This window comes from Rana temporaria, chromosome 3 (assembly GCF_905171775.1).
Source record: "Rana temporaria chromosome 3, aRanTem1.1, whole genome shotgun sequence".
Classification (NCBI taxonomy): domain Eukaryota; kingdom Metazoa; phylum Chordata; class Amphibia; order Anura; family Ranidae; genus Rana; species Rana temporaria.
Genome location: NC_053491.1, coordinates 77,798,396 through 77,821,319, shown reverse-complemented (window position 1 = coordinate 77,821,319; position 22,924 = coordinate 77,798,396). Strand labels below are relative to the sequence as shown.

The window sequence follows — 22,924 nt, the reverse complement described above, 5'->3', positions numbered from 1 at the left end:
GTGGTCTAAATATGCCGTAAGATGTCTTATGGTTGGGCAAATCCAGCTATCAAACAAAGTATATCACCCAAAGTCAGGAGAGCGGACAGCAAACGTACTTAATCTTTTGTTATTGCTACACAGCTGTCCAGCACTCACGGAAAAAGGAGAGACGATGATAAGTCCAATCCTGCTAACAAACCCTTTTCACTGGCACACAGCTGAACCCCGCTGTCTGCCAAGATAAAAATAAACCTTTAAAAAATGCTCCGGTTTTCCCAGTCAGCCATCGAACCATTGTTATTACTCAGAAAAATGGCCACAGGCCCATAATCGTTTGTGAATTTTTGGGTTGTTGTAATGGAACAGTTTAAGAGAAATTTCACTAAATCTAGAAATCAGAAGTCTGTTGCCAATTATTAAAGCTAGAAGCATATACCAGAATGGCTTAGTCTCTTTTCCTAATATGGATGCCAATGTTGCCACTGACGTCACCTACATAATTCTTTCTCCGCTCATGAAAGTGTCCATTTTTTGTCCTAAAGAATATTTTAGTATTTTAGTAGGCTTCCCTTGTATTAATACAGGTTGTAGATTTCAAAACCCTAGAAACATGCCAGCAGGTTAATTGGCTGCCACACCTAGTTGACCATTGTGCGTTGGTATGACTGCGGTAGGCACACTCGTTTTTACATTTCTTCAGAGGCCGTGGCTGACGTAGATGGCTCAATGTTGTCTGCTATGCAGTTGTTGGCACTATACAAATCTATATAACTCTTTGCTGTGGGGGCCAACAGGAAATTAATATCTGGCCTCATAGTAAACAGTAAAACATATCAAAAAAGAAAAATGGCTTTATTGCCCCTTGTAACCAGTTCAGTCAGATTCTTGCAGTCATTTCTCTTGCACCAGTTTAGAAAGGAATTCTTTGTTTGCTTGGGCAGCACTAGCAAGTAAGTGGGTGTTGACGTTTAAATGTTTTAGCAATTCATACTGGAGTTTTTTGGCCCCATTGAAAATCCATTTCTGGGCTCCTTTCTACCTGGTCACTGAGAAAAAAGGCTCTGAAAAGCTCATCAAAGAAGAAGTTTTATGTGTTTTCAGTGAGTACATGTGCTGCCGTATTATTTCAATGTTGACATTTTTAGGCGACTTTCGTATTTTTAAAGTCTTGCTTTTACATATTTTTAAAGTCTTGCTTTTACATATATTATCATTAGAGGTCGACCGATATGGTTTTTCTCTGGCCGATGCCGATATTTAGAAATCGGAACGGCCGATATACAGTAGGTGAAGCCGATTTTGTGTCAATCTCGCTCTCTTTCTCAGCGAGATTGAGCACCTACGAGCCCCATCGCGGGAGCCAGCGCCGAGCTGGCTTGCCGCGATGGAGACAGAGCCGTCATAGAAGCGACGGGAGATCCGACTTGGATTCCCGCCAATTCTACACGTGTGCGGCGTTTGTTATGAATCCTGAGGGGGAAGTCCCCGCCGGATTTTAAATAAAAATCCGGCATGGGTCCCCCCCTCAGGAGCATACCGGGCCCTTAGGTCTGTTATGGGTTGTAAGGAGAGCCCCCCTACGCCGAAAAAAACGGCGTAGGGGGTCCCCCTACAATCCATACCAGACCCGTATCCAAAGCACGCTACCCGGCCAGCCAGGAAGGGAGTGGGGACGAGCGAGCGCCCCCCCCCCTCCTGAGCCGTACCAGGCTGCATGCCCTCAACATGGGGGGGTTGGGTGCTCTGGGGCAGGGGGGCGCACTGCGGCCCCCCCACCTCAGAGCACCCTGTCCCCATGTTGATGAGGACAGGGCCCCTTCCCGACAACCCTGGCCGTTGGTTGTCGGGGTATGCGGGCGGGAGGCTTATCGGAATCTGGGAGCCCCCTTTAATAAGGGGGCCCCCAGATACCGGCCCCCCACCCTAAGTGAATGAGTATGGGGTACATCGTACCCCTACCCATTCACCTGCAAGAAAAGTGGTAAAAACACAAATAAACCACACAGTGTAATAAAATATTTTATTTTTCTGCTCCGGAGGCCGCCCCCTGTCTTCTTTATTAGCTCTTTTACCAGGGGGGGCTTCTTCTTTGACGTCTTCGGGTGGGTGGGGGCCGCCGTCTGGTTCTCTTCCACCGCCGGGGGGGGGGTGGCTTTTAAAAAAGCCCCCACCCCCCCGGCGGGTTTCCTCCGGCGTCTTCGGCGGGGCTCTTCTTCTTCCGCTATCCCGACGGGTCTTCTCAACTCTCCGGGGTTCTCCTTCTGTCTTCGCCGCTCTCCGTTGTTGACTCGTCGCACCCCGGTTCTTCGTCTCGCAGTCCGGTCCCTTCTTCCGTGCTGTACGTCTTCTTCTGTGCTGTGAGTTCTTCTTCCGCGCTGTGACGTCATGTTCTTCACTTCTCTTCTTCTCCCCATGTTGACTCGCCGGTCCTCCTCGCTGAAATGACGGATGCGCGCCTTGCATCGGACCTATATAGGCCTCGCAGTCCCATCATGCTCTGTACCTACCCATGTGATACCTACCCACGTGGGTAGGTATCACATGGGTAGGTACCAGAGCATGATGGGACTGCGAGGCCTATATAGGTCCGATGCAAGGCGCGCATCCGTCATTTCAGCGAGGAGGACCGGCGAGTCAACATGGGGAGAAGAAGAGAAGTGAAGAACATGACGTCACAGCGCGGAAGAAGAACTCACAGCACAGAAGAAGACGTACAGCACGGAAGAAGGGACCGGACTGCGAGACGAAGAACCGGGGTGCGACGAGTCAACAGCGGAGAGCGGCGAGACCCCCCGGATAGCGGAGAAGACCCGTCGGGATAGCGGAAGAAGAAGAGCCCCGCCGAAGACGCCGGAGTTAACCCGCCGGGGGGGTGGGGGCTTTTTTAAAAGCCACCCCCCCCCCGGCGGTGGAAGAGAACCAGACGGCGGCCCCACCCACCCGAAGACGTCAAAGAAGAAGCCCCCCCTGGTAAAAGAGCTAATAAAGAAGACAGGGGGCGGCCTCCGGAGCAGAAAAATAAAATATTTTAATACACTGTGTGGTTTATTTGTGTTTTTACCACTTTTCTTGCAGGTGAATGGGTAGGGGTACGATGTACCCCATACTCATTCACTTAGGGTGGGGAGGCCGGTATCTGGGGGCCCCCTTATTAAAGGGGGCTCCCAGATTCCGATAAGCCTCCCGCCCGCATACCCCGACAACCAACGGCCAGGGTTGTCGGGAAGGGGCCCTGTCCTCATCAACATGGGGACAGGGTGCTCTGAGGTGGGGGGGCCGCAGTGCGCCCCCCTGCCCCAGAGCACCCAACCCCCCCATGTTGAGGGCATGCAGCCTGGTACGGCTCAGGAGGGGGGGGGGCGCTCGCTCGTCCCCACTCCCTTCCTGGCTGGCCGGGTAGCGTGCTTTGGATACGGGTCTGGTATGGATTGTAGGGGGACCCCCTACGCCGTTTTTTTCGGCGTAGGGGGGCTCTCCTTACAACCCATAACAGACCTAAGGGTCCGGTATGCTCCTGAGGGGGGGACCCATGCCGGATTTTTATTTAAAATCCGGCGGGGACTTCCCCCTCAGGATTCATAACACGCCGCACACGTGTAGAATTGGCGGGAATCCAAGTCGGATCTCCCGTCGCTTCTATGACGCGCTTGCTGGGATGTGCTGTCACTATTCCAGTGAGTGTGAGATGCCGGCGAGATCTCGGCACCCTGTCGCCGAGAATCAGCGCGACGCTGTCGTGCTAAAAGCACAATATCACAAACACCTACTGTATGATGCTGATTTTTGCGGCCGAGTATTCACAAAGCACTCGCTCCTTACGTTGAGCCACCGTAACGTAAATCTTTCGTAAGCCTGCGTAATTCAAAGTAGGTGGACGGTGGGCGTGATTCATTTAAATTAACCATGACCCCATGCAAATGATGGTCCGAACGAACGGCGCATGCGCCGTACCGTGGACGCATCCCAGTGCGCATGCTCAGAATCACGTCTAAAATACTCCATAAGATACGTCGAATCACTGCCTACGACGTGACGTAAGCTACGCCCAGCCCTATTCACGTAGTCCTACGTAAACGACGTAAAATTTGACGGCTGTTCCGTCGTCCATACCTTTGCAGGGGATGCGCCTCCTTTAGGTGGAATAACTTTACGCCGGACGTACGCCTTGCGACGGGCGCAAGTACGTTTGTGAATCAGCGTATCTCGGTCATTTGCATATTCGATGGGTAAATCAATAGAAGCGCCCCTTTCGGCCAGTGTAAATATGCGCCCAGGCTCCGACGGCGTAGGAAATTTACGTCGGTCGGATGAAGCCAAATTTCAGGCGTATCTTGTATTAAGAATCAGGCGCATAGATACGACGGCGCATCCATGCACTTACGCTGCGTATCAGTAGATACGTCGGCGTAAGTGCTTTGTGAATCCGGGCCTTGGAGTTGGTTCAACTTTTTTTCTTTTTTTTTCATGAAGAGGTGAACTTGCCTATAGGACTTGTTTGGACTTGCTTCAAAATGTGGCATTGGACACGCTTTTTTAAAGCACTTTGACTGCTTTGCTCGGCTCCAAAAATGATACCCCATGTAGGTTTAATGATGCTTTGAAGCATCGCCAAAGCCTCTATGACAAAGTTCGCTAGCAGCACCTGCAGTGAGCTTTGCCAAAAAGTGGCTCTTTTTCAGCTTTAGCTTTATTTTGGAGGTATTGCAGGCGTAAGATATCCCAGGAAGCACTGGGAAACCAACAGGAGCAGCAGTAAGGTGAGCGGGGTTCGGAGTGAAGCAACTATCAGATGGCACACAGGGAATACGATAGCGAAAGGTGAGCAGGGACTGGAGAGAAAGGACTGAGCGGCAGAAGATTAGCAGAGCTAGGGCACAGGAGAAGCTAACACTAAGTCTCCGTACACACGACCGAACATGTCTGCTGAAACTGGTCCGACGGACCAGTTTCAGCAGACATGTTCGGTCGTGTGTACGGCCGACCGGACAATTTTCCAGTGGATCGGACAGTTTCCAGCGGACAAATGTTTCTTAGCATGCTAAGAATCATGTCCGCTGGAAGCCTGTCCGTCGGACATGTTCGGTCGTCTGTACAGACTCACCGGACATGTCCGCTCGGCCCCAAGCCCTCGCATGCGTCGAAGTAATTTGGCGCATGCGTTGAAGCATTTACCTTCCAGGGCCGCGCACGTCGCTGCGTCATCGTCGCGGCGACGGTGCGGCACGTCACCGCGTATCGTGTCCGGCCGGATTTCTGTATGATGGTGTGTACAACCATCATACAAAAATCTCCGAGCAGACATGTCCGCTGAAAACGGTCCGGCGGACCGTTTTCAGCGGACTGTCCGCTCGTGTGTACAAGGCCTTAGTCACACAAGCAGGTACCATAGAGAGAGGAGGATCAGCAAACCAGAGGACCAGGAGAGCTGGGGGTTACTACTGCGTGGGGGATCAGCAGAGCTGGGGATACTACTAAGTGGGGCATCCGCAGAGTTGGGAGTACTTCTGAGCATGGGATCTGCAGAACGAGGGTGTTAATAATCTGTGGATCTGCTGAACGAGGGTACCAATGAGCTGGGGATCTTCTGAACAGGGCTACTAATGAGCTGGGGATCTGCTGAGTGAGGGTACTACTGAGCTGGGGTTCTACTGGGCCCATTTAAAACATAGAGAATTAACACACACAGGCCAAGCTTTATTGAAGCATCACTGATGCATAAACAACATCAAAAAAGAATGTTAAAGCATTGTATGCTTTAATGTATGTTTGAAGTTAAAGCAAGTGTAAATGAGCCTATAAGGTTAGACTCCTTAGGCCTTTATTCTCAGTCTTTGGTTGCCTGATGAAACATTTTATAGGCTGGCCCTACAAGTTTTACCGTATATGAAGAGGGAATAACATTGTTCCTAATAAAAGCATCAGAGGCTTTCCTGTCTGGGCCCCATAGTCACCAAAGACTTTTACTAAACAAGCTTATTGGCGAGAGCCCCATGCTGTTGGTAAAAGGCTAAGGAGCCACAAGTTGCAAAGACTTAACTGAATGTGCTGTAAAATGAAATGTCATTGGATTAATCAAAGTCACTTACAGTGTTTTTATATGTAAAAAGCATTGTCTAAATTAAAAGGAGCATCAAGTTTGTCTGTTAATGGGCATCGTTATGCAGAAGACACTCAATGCCTCCATTCTTTTTGCTGGAAAGTAATAAATCAGTATTGTCTTCATTTTTCTTTTCAGTCCCAGAAAGTTGGGTTACACAAGGCCTTTTCAATGTACAAAGTACTTGAATTAAATAGTGAAAAGGAAGCCCCATGATCTGTCCTTCTCACTGTGTAACATCAGCAAGAAGATTAACAGCACTACAAGCTTGGCTTTGCTGTTTCTGTGTGTTTTTGTTGTTTTCCACCATCACTGCTGCAGAATGCCCATAAGGTCACATTCAAATGGGTGTAAAAAGTTCACTGACCTTATTACGCCTGTTTTTTTCTAGAACACAAGTTCCTGTGTAATGATCAGTAAATACTTATGTAAAACTGTCCTGTTCTTTTTTTCCTTTCCAATACCTGCATATATGTATGAGTATATCCTCAAATGCAGACTGTTAGATTTTGTGTTATGGCTCTGAATACAGCGCATGTTTTCGTACCTGTGTGAATGTCTCCATTGAAAACCATGCCACTGTGTTCAGATCCATAATAACCACTTGGTGTCCGTCCACCGTCAAATGACAGCGGGGCGGTGTGGCTCTCGTTCTTGGACAACATCATATGGTGACGTCCCAGAACAGCCACTCTTGCGTGCCCGCGGAGGGGCGCAGCGCGTCGATCGCGGCCGCACCATGTCCCTGGGACGCGGCGCAACCCTGATCTCTGTAAAGAGCCGCGGTAGCAGCTCTTTAACCATGTGATCAGCTGTGTCCCAATCACAACCGGTAATATGTAAACACGGAGATGCCGGTAATCGGCGCACTTTGCCTCAGACTGACAGAGTGTGTGGCGCAGAGAACCGATCAGCGGCATCTCCTCGCAGGGGACATGTAGATATGTAATCAGGGCACTGATCATCAGTGCTCTAATTACAAAAAAAAAACACATTGCCAGCAATGAGAGCCAACCAATGCCAGCAATGAGTGCCAACAAGTGCCACCAATCAGTGCCCATTAGTGATGCCAGTCAGTGCCGCCATCAGTGCTGCCTATCTGTTCCACCTATCAGTGCCCACCAGTGCCACATAACAGTGCTACCTATCAGTGTCCATAAGTGCAGCAAGTTTGTGCCTCCTAATCAGTGCCACCTCATCCGTGCCCATTACAAAATTTACTGACAAAAACTAACTTTTTTTTTTCATAAAAATAAAAAATAAGAAAACCAGAAGTGATTAAATACCACCGAAAGAAAGCTCTATTTGTGTGAAGAAAATTATAAAAATTTCACATGGTTGAAAGCTGAAAAATGGCCTGGGCAGGAAGGGGGTAAAAGTGCCCTGTATTGAAGTGGTTAAAAACATTTGTAAATTAGTTCTTTACAGCTGTATGAATGAGAATTTACATAAAAAGACACATGAGGATGATTCTATTTTGTCGTTTTAACCCTTCACTTATTAAACAACTTGAAAGTGTGCCCTTTTTTTTTACAACAAAATAGGAAGAAAAACATACCGTATATACTCGGGTGTAAGCCGACCCAAATATATGCCGAGGCACCTAATTTTACCACAAAAAAAATGCAAAAACGTATTGACTCAAGTATAAGCCAAGGGTGTCCATCTGCATGCCTCACTGTGCCCATGCCTCACTGTGCCCATGCCTCACTGTGCCCATGTCTCACTGTGCCCATGCCTCACTGTGCCCATGCCTCACTGTGCCCATGCCTCACTGTGCCCATGCCTCACTGTGCCCATGCCTCACTGTGCCCATGCCTCACTATGCCCATGCCTCACTATGCCCATGCCTCACTATGCCCATGCCTCAATGTGTCCATAACTAGACTGACATTTAACATGGGAGTCTATGGAAAGGGTGCCTGGCTTTGAAAAATTAGTGCTCCCCAGCCGTAGGTTCCCCAGACAACACACTTTGCAAACTTGCAGAGGAGAAATGGAGCTACATGTGTGCCAAGTTCCGTGTCCAGGGGACCTACGGCCGGCCGGTACCGGGTCCCCAAAGTCACTAGAGAAATTACCATTTAACATGCGAGTCTATGGAAGGGGCCAAGGAAGTTACAATTTGCAGAGATCAGCGAGGAAAGCTTTGCAAGCTGATTGGAGAGAAGAAACCCCCCCCCCTTCACACAAGAACAGCACTGAGGCTGTCAATCAGCTGCAAATCCTGGGCCGTCACCTTTTTTCTCTTTGGTGTAAGGTAAACCTGTCAGAAGTGATTTATGCTGATGGCAGAGGAAGGAAGCAGCAGCCAGAAATGACACTTGGTGCTCTCAATTGAGACAAGTGCACACTATAGAGCAGGGGTCTCAAACTGGTAGCCCTCCATCTGTTGCAGAACTACAATTCCCATGAGACATTGCAAGGCTCATAGTTACAAGCATGGTATGGGCAGAGGCATGGTGGGACTTGTAGTTTTGCAACCGCTGGAGAGCCGCCAGTTTGAGACCCCTGCTATAGAGGGATATGCTTTGTTTGTATTTCATGTCTGGAGTTTACAGCCACTTTAAAAATAAGCAGCTGCTTTTGTTTCATTACTCACATTCAAACTGAAATTTCCCCCACAATAATTCCTTCGTGTCACAAGATGCCACAAGTCTTCCTCCTCTGACACAGGTGTATGATCTTGGTGGTCTGTGCTCAGAATAAAACCGCACAGAACGACACTCACACATCATCACATCATTAAAGACCACTTTTAAAATGATATAAAAAGAAGTTAAAGAAAAAAAAATAGAGATTGTAACCAAATGTAACCAAAAAGACCCCAATATGTTATTAGTGTCTACTCAGCTACTGTATATAGTGTACAAGCTATACTAGTGTTCTCAGGGCCAAAATAAATGTGTGTTGTATTGTGGGGAAACCACAGCTGCCGGAAATTAAATTGAATTACATTCTTTTGAAATGATCAGTTTGCCTTGAAAATTAGAGATTTTTAATCCACATGACTCTAAAAATACAATTCGCTCATAATTGAAATATGTGCCTTGAGGTGTATACTGAGAGGAGCCTACCTGCTCTTTCTTCATCCATTAATAGCTGTAGTACACTAGTCTACCCCAGTCCTCTTGGTGATTATGTGCTAACTTGAGAATCCCTGTTTGTAATGCCCAAGAGCTCTAATGCCACGTACACGCGATCGGTTCCTCCGATGAAAACGGACCGATGGATTTTTTCCGATGAAGCTGACTTTCATCAGTCTTGCCTACACACCATCAGTTAAAAATCCGTTTGTGTCAGAACGCGGTGACGTAAAACACTACGACGTGCTGAGAAAAATGAAGTTCAATGCTTTCGAGCATGCATCGACTTGATTCTGAGCATGCGTGGATTTTTAACCGATGGACTTGCCCACAGACAATCATTTTTATTTCTATAGTTTTTTTAACCATCAGATCGTTTTAAAACAGGTTCTACGTCTTTTCACCGATGGGAAAAAAAAAACGATGGAGCCCACACACGATCGGTTCGTCCGATGAAAGCGGTCCATCGGACCGTTTTCATCAGACGAACCGATCATGTGTACGCGGCATTAAGCTCAGTTTGTCAGAAAACTGACAACTTTTGGCCCATGTGTACAGTTCTTCTCCAAAAGACGTCGGTCTCCGGCTTCTGTCGAATGGATATGCTGGAAAACCAGCATCTGATCAGGGCTTGCAGCCATTGGCTCAGCGGAGAGATCACCGCACTAATTTTTCCCGTTCAGCCCGTTGGGTTTATACGAAAAAAATAAAGCTTCTCGACCCGTGTGTACCCAGCATAAGATACATCTACTTTAGACTCCAGGTTGTCTCTAAGGCCCCATACACACAAGAGAATTTATCCGCGAATACGGTCCAGCGGACCGTTTCCGCGGATAAATCCTCTCGAGGATTTCGGCGGATTTTCATGCGATGGAGTGTACACACCATCGCATTGAAATCCGCGCTGAAATCCTCTGGCGATGACGTGTCGCGCCATCGCCGCGATTATGACGCGGCGACGTGCGCGACGCTGTCATATAAGGAATTCCACGCATGCGTCGAATCATTACGACGCATGCGGGGGATCCCTTCGGACAGATGGATCCGGTGAGTCTATACAGACCAGCGGATCCATCCGTTGGGATGGATTCCAGCAGATGGATATGCTTGGCATGTCAGCGAATATCCGATCTGCTGGAATCCATCCCAGGGGAGAAATATCCGCGGAAACAGATCCGCTGGCATGTACACACCATAGGATCTATCCGCTGAAACCCATTTGCTGGGATTTTTCAGCGGATGGATACGGGGCCTAACATATTGAAAATATAGGATAGAGAGAGAGAGACTCCTTCCTGTTCTATGTACTTTGTTTTCATACTCAGAATTAGAGGTTGTTTATACTACTAATGTTTTGTATTATATCCTTGCTCTTACTTCATTGCCTTTTGAGGATAGCTGTCTAAAATGTGTATATTTATACTTATTGTATTTCAGTTTGGAATTCTTTGCCATTATCTCCAGATCAAGACTGAACCATTACATTTCAGGAAACTTCTTCACACTTCGGTGATTCTTTATTTCCTATGAACATGGTTGACAGTTTGATTATATCTTTACGGTGAGTTATTCATTATAATGGCTGTAGACTTGTGGTTCCAGTAGCTAAGTTTAAGTAACCGTGCACGAGTTTGTTACATTGAAAAATGTATACTCCCAAAATAACATGCAGAAATAATATGTTAGCTTGTCATTACAGCTATTTTTACTGTTGCTGCTCAATAGATGAATGAGCATGGATTTAGACTTAAGTGGTATTAAAGTCTTTTTTTTTTTAGATAAATGTAAACAAAACGTGTATGTACAGAATTTGATATATTTTTTAAAGATTTCCTCCATGGAGCTTGTTTTTTCAATTGTCCCCCGGTCACGCTGCTTGATGCTCATTCTCTCTGTGCCTCCTGTACTACTGGTATCTATGGAGTCCTGTATGAGTCTTCACTACATGCATGCTCCTGCTCTGTACTCCGAGTCTATGTGCAGCTGCTACGCCAGCACGAATGGGACACGTGGAGGAAAAGCCATGCCTCTCCTCCTTCTCCACCGCAGTGATTGACAGTGGCTCCCTGTGTGGTGCACTGAAAGGTTGCACATAGAGGCCCAGATTCACGTAGGGCGGATTTACGTTGTGCGGGCGTAGCGTGTCTTATTTACGCTACGCCGCCGCAACTTAGAGAGGCAAGTGCTGTATTCACAAAGCACTTACGTCCTAAGTTACGGTGGCGTAGCGTAAATGGGCCGGCGTAAGCGTGCGTATTTCAAAGTAGGCAGGTCGTGGGCGTGTAGTATTTAAATGAGGCTTGACCCCATGTAGATGCATGGCCGAACGAACGGCGCATGCTCAGTATCACGTCAAATTTTCAAAGTAAATTACGCCCGCTCAATGCTTAGTCGACGTGAATGTAACCTACGCACAGCCCCATTCACGGACGACTTACGCAAACAACGTAAAATACGACGCTGTTCGTACGTTTCCGACGTCCATACCTAACATGACTTACCCCTGCTTTATGAGGGGTAACTTTACGCAGGTCCGACGCCTTACGTAAGCGACGTATCTTGATACGCCGGGCGCACATACGTTCGTGAATCAGCGTATCTAGCTAATTTGCATATTCAACACGGAAATCAAAGGAAGCGCCACCTAGCGGCCAGCGTAAAACTGCACACAATTATACGCCGGCGTATGCTAGTTACGTCGGCGGAGGAAGCCTATTTTTTCAACGTGTCTGCCTTTGAGAATCGGCGTAAAGATACGACGGCGCAGATTTGAAATTACGGCGGCGTATCTGGAGATACGCTGCTGTAAGTTGTATGTGAATCCGGGCCAGAGAGCTTGAGTGCACACATAACAGAGACTCATACAAGACTCCATAGGTCCCGATGGTACAGGTTCACAGAACCAATGGCATAGTCAGAATACAATTGAAAAGCCAAGCACTGAGGAGGGCATTAAGAAGAAAAAAAAACGTCAAATACATGTGGGTTTATTATTTGTATCTGATTTAAGAAATGTTGACTTTATACGACTTTTATACCACTTTAATAACACTTTTTAAATTGTGTTACCAGAGTGTCCTCAGTGATAATTCTGTACAATCTGAAACCAAAATCTTTTTTTAGAAACTTTGTATGATCTGTTTAGATTCATGTATTGGTATGTAACTTTATACTTTGTTGGGTATTGTGTGCTTTTTAAGCAAATCTGAAATACAGGTTTCCTGCAAAGAGAATGTCTGAAACAGACCTCTTGTGCTGCCCATGCCTGGCCACTGCAGTAGTAAGGGCAGATCACTTGATTATCACACTTCTGGGTATCCTGGCCACCCTGGGCTAGATTCACATAGATCAGCGGATCTTTAGATCCGCGTGACCTATGTGATTTAAGATCCGCCGCCGCAAGTTTGAGAGGCAAGTGGGTAATTCACAAAACACTTACCTCCAAACTTGCGGCGGCGGATCGTAAATCCTCCGGCGGAATTCAAATTCCGCGGCTAGGGGGAGTGTAGCATTTAAATCGGGCGCGTCCCCGCGCCGATTTAAATGCGCATGCGCCGTCCGCGAATTTTCACGGCGTGCATTGCTCCCAATGATGTCGCTAGGACGTCATTGGTTTCGCCGTGAGCGTAACTCGCGTCCAGCGCGTTTGAGAATCGGCGTACGCAAACAACGTAAAAAAAAATTGGACGCCGGAACGACAGCTATACTTAACATTGGCTAGGCCTCATAGAAGCAGGGGTAAGTATACGCCGGGAAAACCGCTACGTAAACGTCGTAACAACACTGCGTCTGGCCTGCGTACGTTTGTGAATTGGCGTATCTCGCTGATTTACATATTTCTCAGGGTAAATCAGCGAGAACGCCCCCCGCGGCCATTTTTAAATTGCAGTTAAGATCCGACAGTGTAACACAGTTACACCTGTCAGATTTTAGGCATATCTATGCGTAACTGATTCTATGAATCAGTCGCATAGATACGACCGGCCTAAGTCAGAGATACGACAGTGTATCAAGGAGATACACCGTCGTATCTCTATGTGAATCTGGCCCCCTGTGTCTTGTTTGTTCCTTGTAGTGTCATAGGGGTTGGTGGGAGGAATCTTCAGAAACCAACACTTCTAGGTTTCCTGGTTACCTGCTGATCTCAGTGCTTCAATACTCTGACACCGTGTCATAGTTGTTCCTTGTAGTGACATAAGGGTTGGTGGGAGGAACCATAGAGCAAAGTGAAGAAACAAGAATTCGACCTTCCCGGAGGTGTCAGTTTCTGAAGGTTCTGGACCAGGCAATGAAGGAAAACAGGACAGGTATTAATCTTCTTAGCAGGAAGACTTTTATTTGAAAGAGACGTTTGGGGTAGTGGGAAAAAATACTTTCAGTCCCATGCTGCATCTGTCCCATGCTGCTTCTAATGCCGTGTACACACCATCACTTTATGTGATGAAAAAAAAACGACATTTTTAAAAACGTCAATTTAAATGACCATGTGTGGGGGAAAACGTTGTTTTATGTCTTGTGAAAAACGACAAAAAAAATTGAAGCATGCTTCAATTTTATGTGTCGTTTTTCAAAACGTCATTTTTTGTTTCACAAAAATTGACCGTGTGTAGCAAAAAACGACGTTTAAAACAAAGTTTTTAAACCCGCGCATGCCCAGAAGCTAGTTATGAAGCGAGCTTCAATGGAAAAAAGTGGTGAACGTAACCTCGCTTTGCTAGAGCATTGTGAAAAACGATGGTGTGTAGGCAACTTCGTCTTTGAAAATTGTTTTTTACTTCACAGAAAATGTCGTTTTTTTTCATCACATAAAGTGATGGTGTGTATGCGGCATAAGACTGAGAACTGAGAAATCAAAGACCACTGATTGCTCGGTTCTCAGTCTTCAATCCGCAGATTTCCAGTGACTGTCAGTCAGCAGATCTCTGCTCTGCCTCTCCAGCGCTCGCTAGAGTGTTGGAATGTGGAGGGAGGGGGGGAGGGGGCAGGAGTGTCTGGCTCCATCTCCCAGAGGTTCGCTGAGAGGCTGAGCCAGCTGCCAGTCCTGGCATCTGGGTGGATTCTGACTGTAAAATTGGGATCTTTTCCATGCCTGAACCAGCTCTATGATATCAGTTGCCAGCGGACTTTAGCCAGCTGTTGGCTGAAAACAGGACACAGGAGTGCAGATTAAACTGCATTCCTGTGATCCATAGGAGAAGTAGGGCCACAATAGCTTTGACCCTACTTCTCCTTTAAGGAATTGGTGTTAGGCCTCATTTGCATAGGTGGACAGGTATAAGGGTGGTTAAGCTGCAGTTTTACCACCCCTACCTTCCTTCACTGCCCTCCTGTATCACATGCATGATGAATGGGCCCTGTGTAGCCCCGAAAGGCTGATTTTAACACTGTGATGTGATCACTGAATAAACTTTTGGACTTTATTTGAAGGAGCCTTGGTGTCCTGGCTTCCTTTTCTGATCACCCACGCAGCTACTTGGGATCTTACACATGCCACAATGCTTTGCTTTACTGCAAACATTATACCCCAGGTCCTGAGACAGAGCAGAATGAGCAGAGTCCATGACTTTTTGTACCTGTGTGGTCTGTCAATGTCATTTTAGTAGGCTGCATGCAGGATGGTTAAACCACTATATTTGGTAGTCTAACAAAGAAATCAATGTGAACTTTCTGGCTGTGCTGTTTGTCAGAGGTGGATAAATCGCAAAACTGGCTGGACAGAATTACATTTTATATATGCTAATTTCTATTATGTAATCAGTTGCTGGTTTGTATTAGTCAATTAGTACAGTGGGCAAAAGCTGGGAAGGAACCATCATGTGCTCAGTTTTGAGCTTTTTTTTGTTGTTGAGCATATATTTATTGTTGATGGCTGTAAACACACTTGTTTTACAGCTTTATTATGCTGGGATAACTCTACATTAAAGTGGTTGTAAACCCTTACATATACCCAGTGAAGTGATTGCCCTCTGGTGATACACAGAGATGAAACAAACCCTCCTACATATGTTGTACCTGTTTATGTGCAGTATTCTCTTCTCTACATATGTTCAAAGTGCCAAACTTATAAACCTTGTCTGATCTGTCAGAATAAAAGGGGGCAGAGAGCTGAAGGTACACTCTGCCAAGCTCAGGGAGGAGAGCTCTGAGAGCTGATTGGAGGGAAGGGACGCACCAGAGGCGGCTCTCAAATTAGGCGGTCGCCTAAGGCCTCGCATTCACAGTGGTCAATACTAATGTCAGCGTCATCGGATCTCTTTTTCACCCCTCTCTCTTAATTACCTCCCCCTCTCTCCCCCCTCTTGCATTGGTTGAATATTTCTGATGGGTGAGGAGGGTGCCCTGGAATTGGTGCTGATCACCTGTGTGCCAGATCCGTGCATTTTCTGCAGCCATTTTTCTTGCTTGAATTATTTTTCCCATTATGGGCGTGAGTGGGGCCTCATGTCTAAGTTTTGCCTAAGGCCTCACAAAGCCTAGAGCTGCCTCTGGGACGCACCCCCCTCCCTCACCAGCCCACAGAAATGGAGCTGAGGCTGTCAATCAGCTGGAGACAGAAACTACACTTAGGCCCCTTTCACACTTATACAACTTGTCCCACGATTTGTGATGGCAAAGTAGCATGACAAGTCGTTTCCCATGATATCCAATGACAACCATTCATATTAGTACGACTTCAAGTCGTTCCGACTTCAAAGTAGTCCCTGCACTACTTTGGTCTGATTTTGATGCCACTTACACAGGCATTCCCTGAAATCACGGCAAAATCGCGGCCACGAAATCGCAGTAAAATCACGCAACTTTGAAGTCGCAGTAATGTGAAAGGGGCCTAAGTGCTCTTAATTGAGACAAGTGCACCCTTCAGATGAGGGACATGCTTTATTCATATTTCATGTCTGAAAGTGGAGGTTCACCCTTTAAAAAAATTTCTGACATCACACGGAGTCGAGCCATCCTACCGACAGAATGCCAGTGTTTTTTTTTTTTTCTCAGCACATACCTCGTTATCACGATTTTCACCTCACGGCAATCCCGCGGGAGTGGGCGTTCCCAAGCACTGCCTGTGATTGACAGGCTTCCGAACGGCGCATACTGCGCGTCACAGGTTGCCGACAGAACCCGAACTCCGGTGCGCAGGCGCCGTATAGAGCCGCACCGACGTTCTGTTTTTTTCGGCAACCTGTGACGCGCAGTATGCGCCGTTCGGAAGCCTGTCAATCACAGGCAGTGCTTGGGAACGCCCACTCCCGCGGGATTGCCGTGAGGTGAAAATCGCACATAACGGGGTATGTGCTGAGAAAAAAAAACCCACCGGCATTCTGTCGGTAGGATGGCTCGACTCCGTGTGATGTCAGAAATTTTGTTTGAGGGTGAACCTCCACTTTAAGTTCTACATGTATTGGCTTCAGAAGCCAACATTGCTCATAGTTTTTAGATGGTGTTAAGTTATGCAAAGGATTACCTTAGGTTATTATATATCTACGTATTACTAGTATGCATTTTAATATATACCGTAATAAAACATCAACAGTATCTAATTAAATTCTGTGTATATGTGTATACATATATGCTCACTCAGTTAAACATCTGTAATATAGCAGTGTCTTATTAAACACACACACTGTAAGCATACGTCATTATGAAGGAATCCAGCATCTGTACTCACTAGTCAATGTGCCGGTATGCGGCTGGAATGTTGTCGTGGATATTAAGTTATCTTTACATTACCAGCTCTGTTTTTCTTTGCAGATTGGTCAGCTCCATAGTATTGTTAGGATTTCAGCTGGTCGTCTCCCAGCTGTCAGTTGATCACAGAAAGGTAAGACATTTCCAGCACACATTGGCCTATTGTTTGTCTCTGTCTCCCTAGCTGCACTGTTTTAGTCTTTGATGAAATGCATGAAGATTTGTAATGTGGAAACATTTTGGTGATATTTTTGTACTTATGTTTCCCAAAAATTAAAATAAAAAGAGGATTGCTCAGAGCTGGATTAACTCTGTGTGGCAAGACTGGGCACAGATGATAGGAAATCCTATTCTCTACATTGTGACATAAAAAAAAAAACACTTTAAGGCATCTTCAGCATTTGAATAAAGAGGATAACATGTAGTGTTGTAGTCATGCACATGCTAGGTAGATTCAATGAAGCAACTTAAATGGTATCAGTCTGTTTTGTGCTGATATAAGGTAAGTAAATGGGTAGTCACATTTGTCTTCTCAGTCCTCCTCATCCAAGAATTGCTCCTTTGTCCAATTAGTATTACACTTTTCTAGGAGTTGTGGTATTTGATTGAAATATTGCATACAATTTGGACAGATCCTTAAAGGATCACTAAAGGAAACATTTCTTTAAGCTAAATAGCTTCCTTTACCTTACTGCAGTACTGGTTTCATGTCCTCATTGTTCGTTTTTGCTTTGAAGTAACTGTAATTCTGCTGTGATCTCCACACTTCCTGCTTGTCTGGCTCCTTATGAAAAATCTCATGGCAGCTTTTCACTGTGGTCCAAGCTGTGTGTCTAAAACTCCTCAGAACCAATCAGATTCATTTTAAAAACAAAACACTGCCCTGGATGTGTTTGTTTTTGTTCTGTGGGTCTCTTTACTTCACAGAAACATGAAACCAGTTTAAAAACGAAAGTGAAACTAGAGGCACATTATATGATTGAATTTAATCTATTTTTAGTCATTTTTAAAAGGAATCGGTTAACTTTTATGTCTCTATACCCTGTAAACAGTCATTTCAGCAAAAAAATGTTTTTCCTTTAGTGACCCTTTAACTGCTTGTCCACCGCCCACCGTCAAATGATGGCGGAAGGCAGGCCCTCTTGTTCTTAAGCCACTAGAGGGGCGCACGCGCCGGCCGCGTCACTGGGGACCCGATGTGCGTGCCCGGCGGCCGCGATGGCCACCGGGCACCTGCGATTGCCCAGTAACTGAGCAGGACCCGTGGATCTGTGTATGTAAACACACAGATCCACGTCCTGTCAGGGAGAGGAGACCGATGGTGTGTCTCTTGTACATAGGGACAACCATCGGTCACCTCCCCCAGTCAGTCCCCTCCCCCACAGTAAGAATCACTCCCTAGGGAACACATTAATCCCTTGATTGCCCCCTAGTGTTAACCCCTTCCCTGCCAGTCACATTTATACAGTAATCAATGCATTTTTATAGCACTGATCGCTGTATAAATGTGAATGGTCCCAAAAATGTGTCAAAGGTGTCCCATGTGTCCGCCGCAATATCGCAGTCAAGATAAAAATCGCTGATCGCCGCCATTACTAATAAAAAATTTAAATAAAAAAAAAAAATGCTATAAATCTATCCCCTATTTTGTAGCTGCTATAACTTTTGCGCAAACCAATCAATATATGCTTATTGCGATTTTTTTACTAAAAATATGTAGAGGAATAGGTATCGGCCTAAACTGAGGAAAAAATTTGTTAAAAAAAAATGGATATTTATTATAGCAAAAAGTAAAAAATATTGGGCCAGATTAATGTAGACTTACGACGGGCGTATCAGTAGATACGCCGTCGTAAGTCCCAATCCCTGCCGTCGTATATTTAAAGCGGGGGTTCACCCTATTAAAAAAAAAAAAAAAAAATTTTTTTTATTCTACCATTACATTCGGCATCGTAGCGCGAGCTACAGTATGCCGGTCTTACATTTTTTATCCCCGTACTCACTGTGCTATGGATCATTGAAGATTCCGGGGAATGGGCGTTCCTATGGTGAGAGAAGGTGATTGACGGCCGGCCCTGGCACGTCACGCTTCTCCGGAAATAGCCGAAATAGGCTTGGCTCTTCACGGCGCCTGCGCATAGCCTGTGCGCAGGCGCCGTGAAGAGCCGAGACCTACTCCGGCTGTCTTCGGGGAGCGTGATGTGCCAGAGCCGGCCGTCAATCATCCTCCCTCTCCATAGGCACGCCCATTCCCCGCGGGAGTCGGAATCTTCAATGATCCATAGCACAGTGAGTACGGGGATTAAAAATTTAATACCGGCATACGCTCGCGCTACGATGCCGAATGTAATGGTATAATGATGTTAAGGAGGGTGAACCACCGCTTTAAGCGTATTCTCAAACTGAGATACGCTTAAATATTGCTAAGATACGACCAACGTAAGTCTCCTACGCCGTCGTATCTTAACTGCATATTTACGCTGGCCGCTAGGGGCGTGTACGCTGATTTATGCCTAGAATATGTAAATCAGCTAGATACGCCTATTCACAAACGTACGCCCGGCCGTCGCAGTAATGATACGCCATTTACATAAGGCGTTTTCAGGCATAAAGATAAACCACCAGAAAGATGGCGCAGCCAATGTTAAGTATGGACATCGGAACTGCGTCAAATTTTTCACGTTTTACGTCGTATGCGTAAGTCGTCCGTGAATGGGGCTAGGCCTAAGTTACGTTCACGTCGAAACCAATGAGTCTTTGCAGCGTAATTTGGAGCATGCGCACTGGTATACGTCCACGGCATGCGCCGTTCGTTAGAAACGTCAAATACGTGGGGTCAATAGTATTTTGCATAGAACACGCCCCCAACCAGCCTATTTTGAATTAGGCAGGCTTACGCCGGCCCAGTTACACTACGCCGCCATAAGTTAGAGCGCAACTTCTTTATGAATACAGGACCTGCTGCTCTAACTTACGGCGGCGTAGTGTATCTGAGATACGCTACGCCCGCCGAAATCTATGTGAATCTAGCCCATTGTGTTTTTTTCAAACTTGTCCCTCTTCTTTTGTTTATAGCGCAATAAATAAAAACCGTAGAGGTGATCAAATACAACCAAAATAAAGCTCTATTTGTGGGGAAAAAAATGGGTACAGTGTTGCATGACTGCGCAATTGTCATTCAAAGTGTGACAGCGCTGAAAGCTGAAAAATGGCTTGGGCAGGAAGGGAGTGAAAGTGCCGTGTAGGCAAGTGGTTAAAGAGAAAGGCATCACTTAAAAGTATTTGAGGGCGGTCGGAATTTGGTCTGACAGACTGATGGAACGGAATTCTGACAGAAAATTCCATCGGGTTTTATCCCATCAGAAATTCCGATCGCGTGTTCAGGGCATTAGGGGTAAATTCTATATAGCTATAAAGGAGTCTAGGTACAGTTTTAACTACTGCTGCATTGTTCTTGTTGACAGTAAGCCCAGTAGTGTATTTAGGTTTTGTGCTGCCCTAGGCCTGACTAAACTTGTGCACCCCCTAATTTAATATGACCCACACCTTTTTGTCAAGGCCATTCCCCTTTCTGTTTAAGACCCACCCTGAAATTTTCGAGTGGGGACACTAGTTCTTAGGGCCTGGGGGGGGGGGGGGTTGGGTTCACTCCCTTAATTTGCATAGATTTCATCTCACTTCCTGTTTAGCTATGGGGCAGGAAGTGAAGGGAAATCTCTGCAATGGGACAGGGATGGTAAAAAATAAACGGACAGGGGCTATAACCCTCCCTTACTCTACCCAAAATAAAAATAAAGTTTTGCCTATAGTTCTACTTTAAGCACACATTTCTGATAACTTTATGGAGAGGACTAAGAAGATATAACCATTCCAATGGTGCAGCAGAAAACGTATAGCACAGTGAGGAAGGTTTGTGGTTCAGGCTGATCGGACAGTAAAATTAAAAACAGCATGCGTTACACTAACAGTGTAGCACAAGCCGGCGGGGACTCTTTCCGTGCTGCCCCCCTTCAAAGTGCTGCCCAAGGCCAGGGCCTTGTTGGCCTAGGCCAGAATACAGCGTTGAGTAAGCCATTGATGAGTATGGGTGAGTTGACCAGCAATAATGGAATTATGGAAATCCGGGAGGGCCAAACTTCCCCTAAACAAGGGTTTCTGAAGGGTGCTTATTTGCAGGCTAGGCATGGCGCTACCTCATGACAGTTCAAAATTTGTTTGTTGTTGTTTTGCTTTAAGAATTTAAGGGGGAATCAGATAGGAACATTTCTAAGAAAGTATAACGGGAACATGTTTTAAAGTAAACATATACTAAGTAATATGTTGGCTGTCATTACTGAACTGTCCTCCTAAATACTAACTGAGATTGATGATCCTATGGCTTCAATAATTTAAGTCACTGACCCTGAACAAATCAGTAGATCAGCAGTTCTGACTCTTCAGAAGGTGATCCGCCATAATCTAGCTCAGTTTTGTTTCTAAATAACTGTAAGCATTTCATAAAACTGTCAGTTACTGTATGTTAGTGCAGTACTGAAAGCAAAAATCGTATTTTTTTAAGCTTTTTTCCCTTTATCTTTACCTTATGTTTCAGCAAGTAAGTCTTAAGCCGCGTACACACGATCGGTTCGTCTGATGAAAACGGTCTGATGGACCGTTTTCATCAGACGAACCGATCGTCTGTGGGACTCATCGGTTTGTTATCCATCGGTGGAAAAACTAGGAACTTGTTTTAAAATTATCTGATGGTTAAAAAACTGATAGAAAAAAACGATCGTCTGTGGGCACGTCCATCGGTTAAAAATCCATGCATGCTCAGAATCAAGTCGACGCATGCTTGGAAGCATTGAACTTCATTTTTCTCAGCACGTCATTGTGTTTTACGTCACCGCGTTCTGACACAATCGTTTTTTTTAACTGATGGTGTGTAGACACGACTGATGAAAGTCAGCTTCATCGGATATCTGATGAAAAAATACATCAGTCCGTTTTCATCGGATGAACCGATCGTGTGTACGGGGCTTTATTTTTCAACATCCTTTAATAGACCAAGCTGTCCAACACTTCCCTCTATCCAGCCTGGCAAGGCTTCTGTCTGAAGGTGTCTGCTTTACTGCTTCTTCCAGAATACAGACACCACCAAGGTGTTTGCCCAAGTCTCCTAAATGCCTTCCCTCTTGACAGCATCTTTTTGGCAGAAACAATGCTTGATGCATGTAAAAACATTTAGGGATACCGTATTTTACGGCGTATAAGACGACTTTCTGGATGCAAAAACATGCATCCAAAGTCGGGGGTCGTCTTATACGCCGGGTACGGTCTCAGTACTCACTTTTTTTTCCCAGCGGTGACAGTCCCCCATGCTGCGAGCGCGAGTGTGAATGATTTCAAAGCCACGCCTTCTCTTCAGAGTGTTCTGTGATAGGAGGAACAAAAATCTTCCCAGCAGCGCCTCTGTTCTGTGTACCTCCTATCACAGATGCCTTCTCATCCTCGGACGAGATGAGAAGACGTCCGTGATAGGCGGAAAACAGAACAGAGGCGCTGCTGGGAAAATTTGTGTGCCGCCTATCACAGAACACTCTGAAGAGAAGGCGCGGCTTTGAAATCATTCACGCTCGCGCTCGCAGCATGGGGGACTGTCACCGCTGGAAAAAAAAAGTGAGTGTTATTACACTGGGGGGGCAACAAGTTCAGGCACAGTGGGGGCAAGTGATGACACAGTGAGAGGCAAGTGAGGGGCAAGTGATGGCAATGTGGGGGCATGTAATGGCAAAATGGCAATGTGGGGGCATGTAATGGCACAGTGGCACAGTCTGGGCATGTAATGTAATGGCACAGTCTGGGCATGTAATGTAATGGCACAGTCTGGGCATGTAATGTAATGGCACAGTCTGGGCATGTAATGGCACAATGAGGCATGTAATGTAATGGCACAGTCTGGGCATGTAATGTAATGGCACAGTGAGGAATGTAATGTAATGGCACAGTGAGATTTGAAAACGCTTGTTTCTGTTAGCGGTTCTGGCTACCCCTCAGCTTCCAGAAAGACTAGTAAGAAGGGGGTAGTCTTATACAG

At 46.1% G+C, this 22,924-nt stretch overlaps 1 protein-coding gene across 1 annotated transcript in view; it reads left to right on the top strand.

Annotated features, from left to right (window-relative positions):
• The window catches only part of THSD4 (thrombospondin type 1 domain containing 4), an 894,854-nt gene that overhangs the window by 82,274 nt on the left and 789,656 nt on the right, over positions 1 to 22,924 (top strand). The window contains exons 2-3 of the mRNA XM_040342787.1: positions 10,603 to 10,726; positions 16,912 to 16,981. Coding sequence (XP_040198721.1) covers positions 10,692 to 10,726; positions 16,912 to 16,981 — 105 coding nt within the window. The 5' untranslated portion in view covers positions 10,603 to 10,691. The remainder of the gene's footprint in view (positions 1 to 10,602; positions 10,727 to 16,911; positions 16,982 to 22,924) is intronic.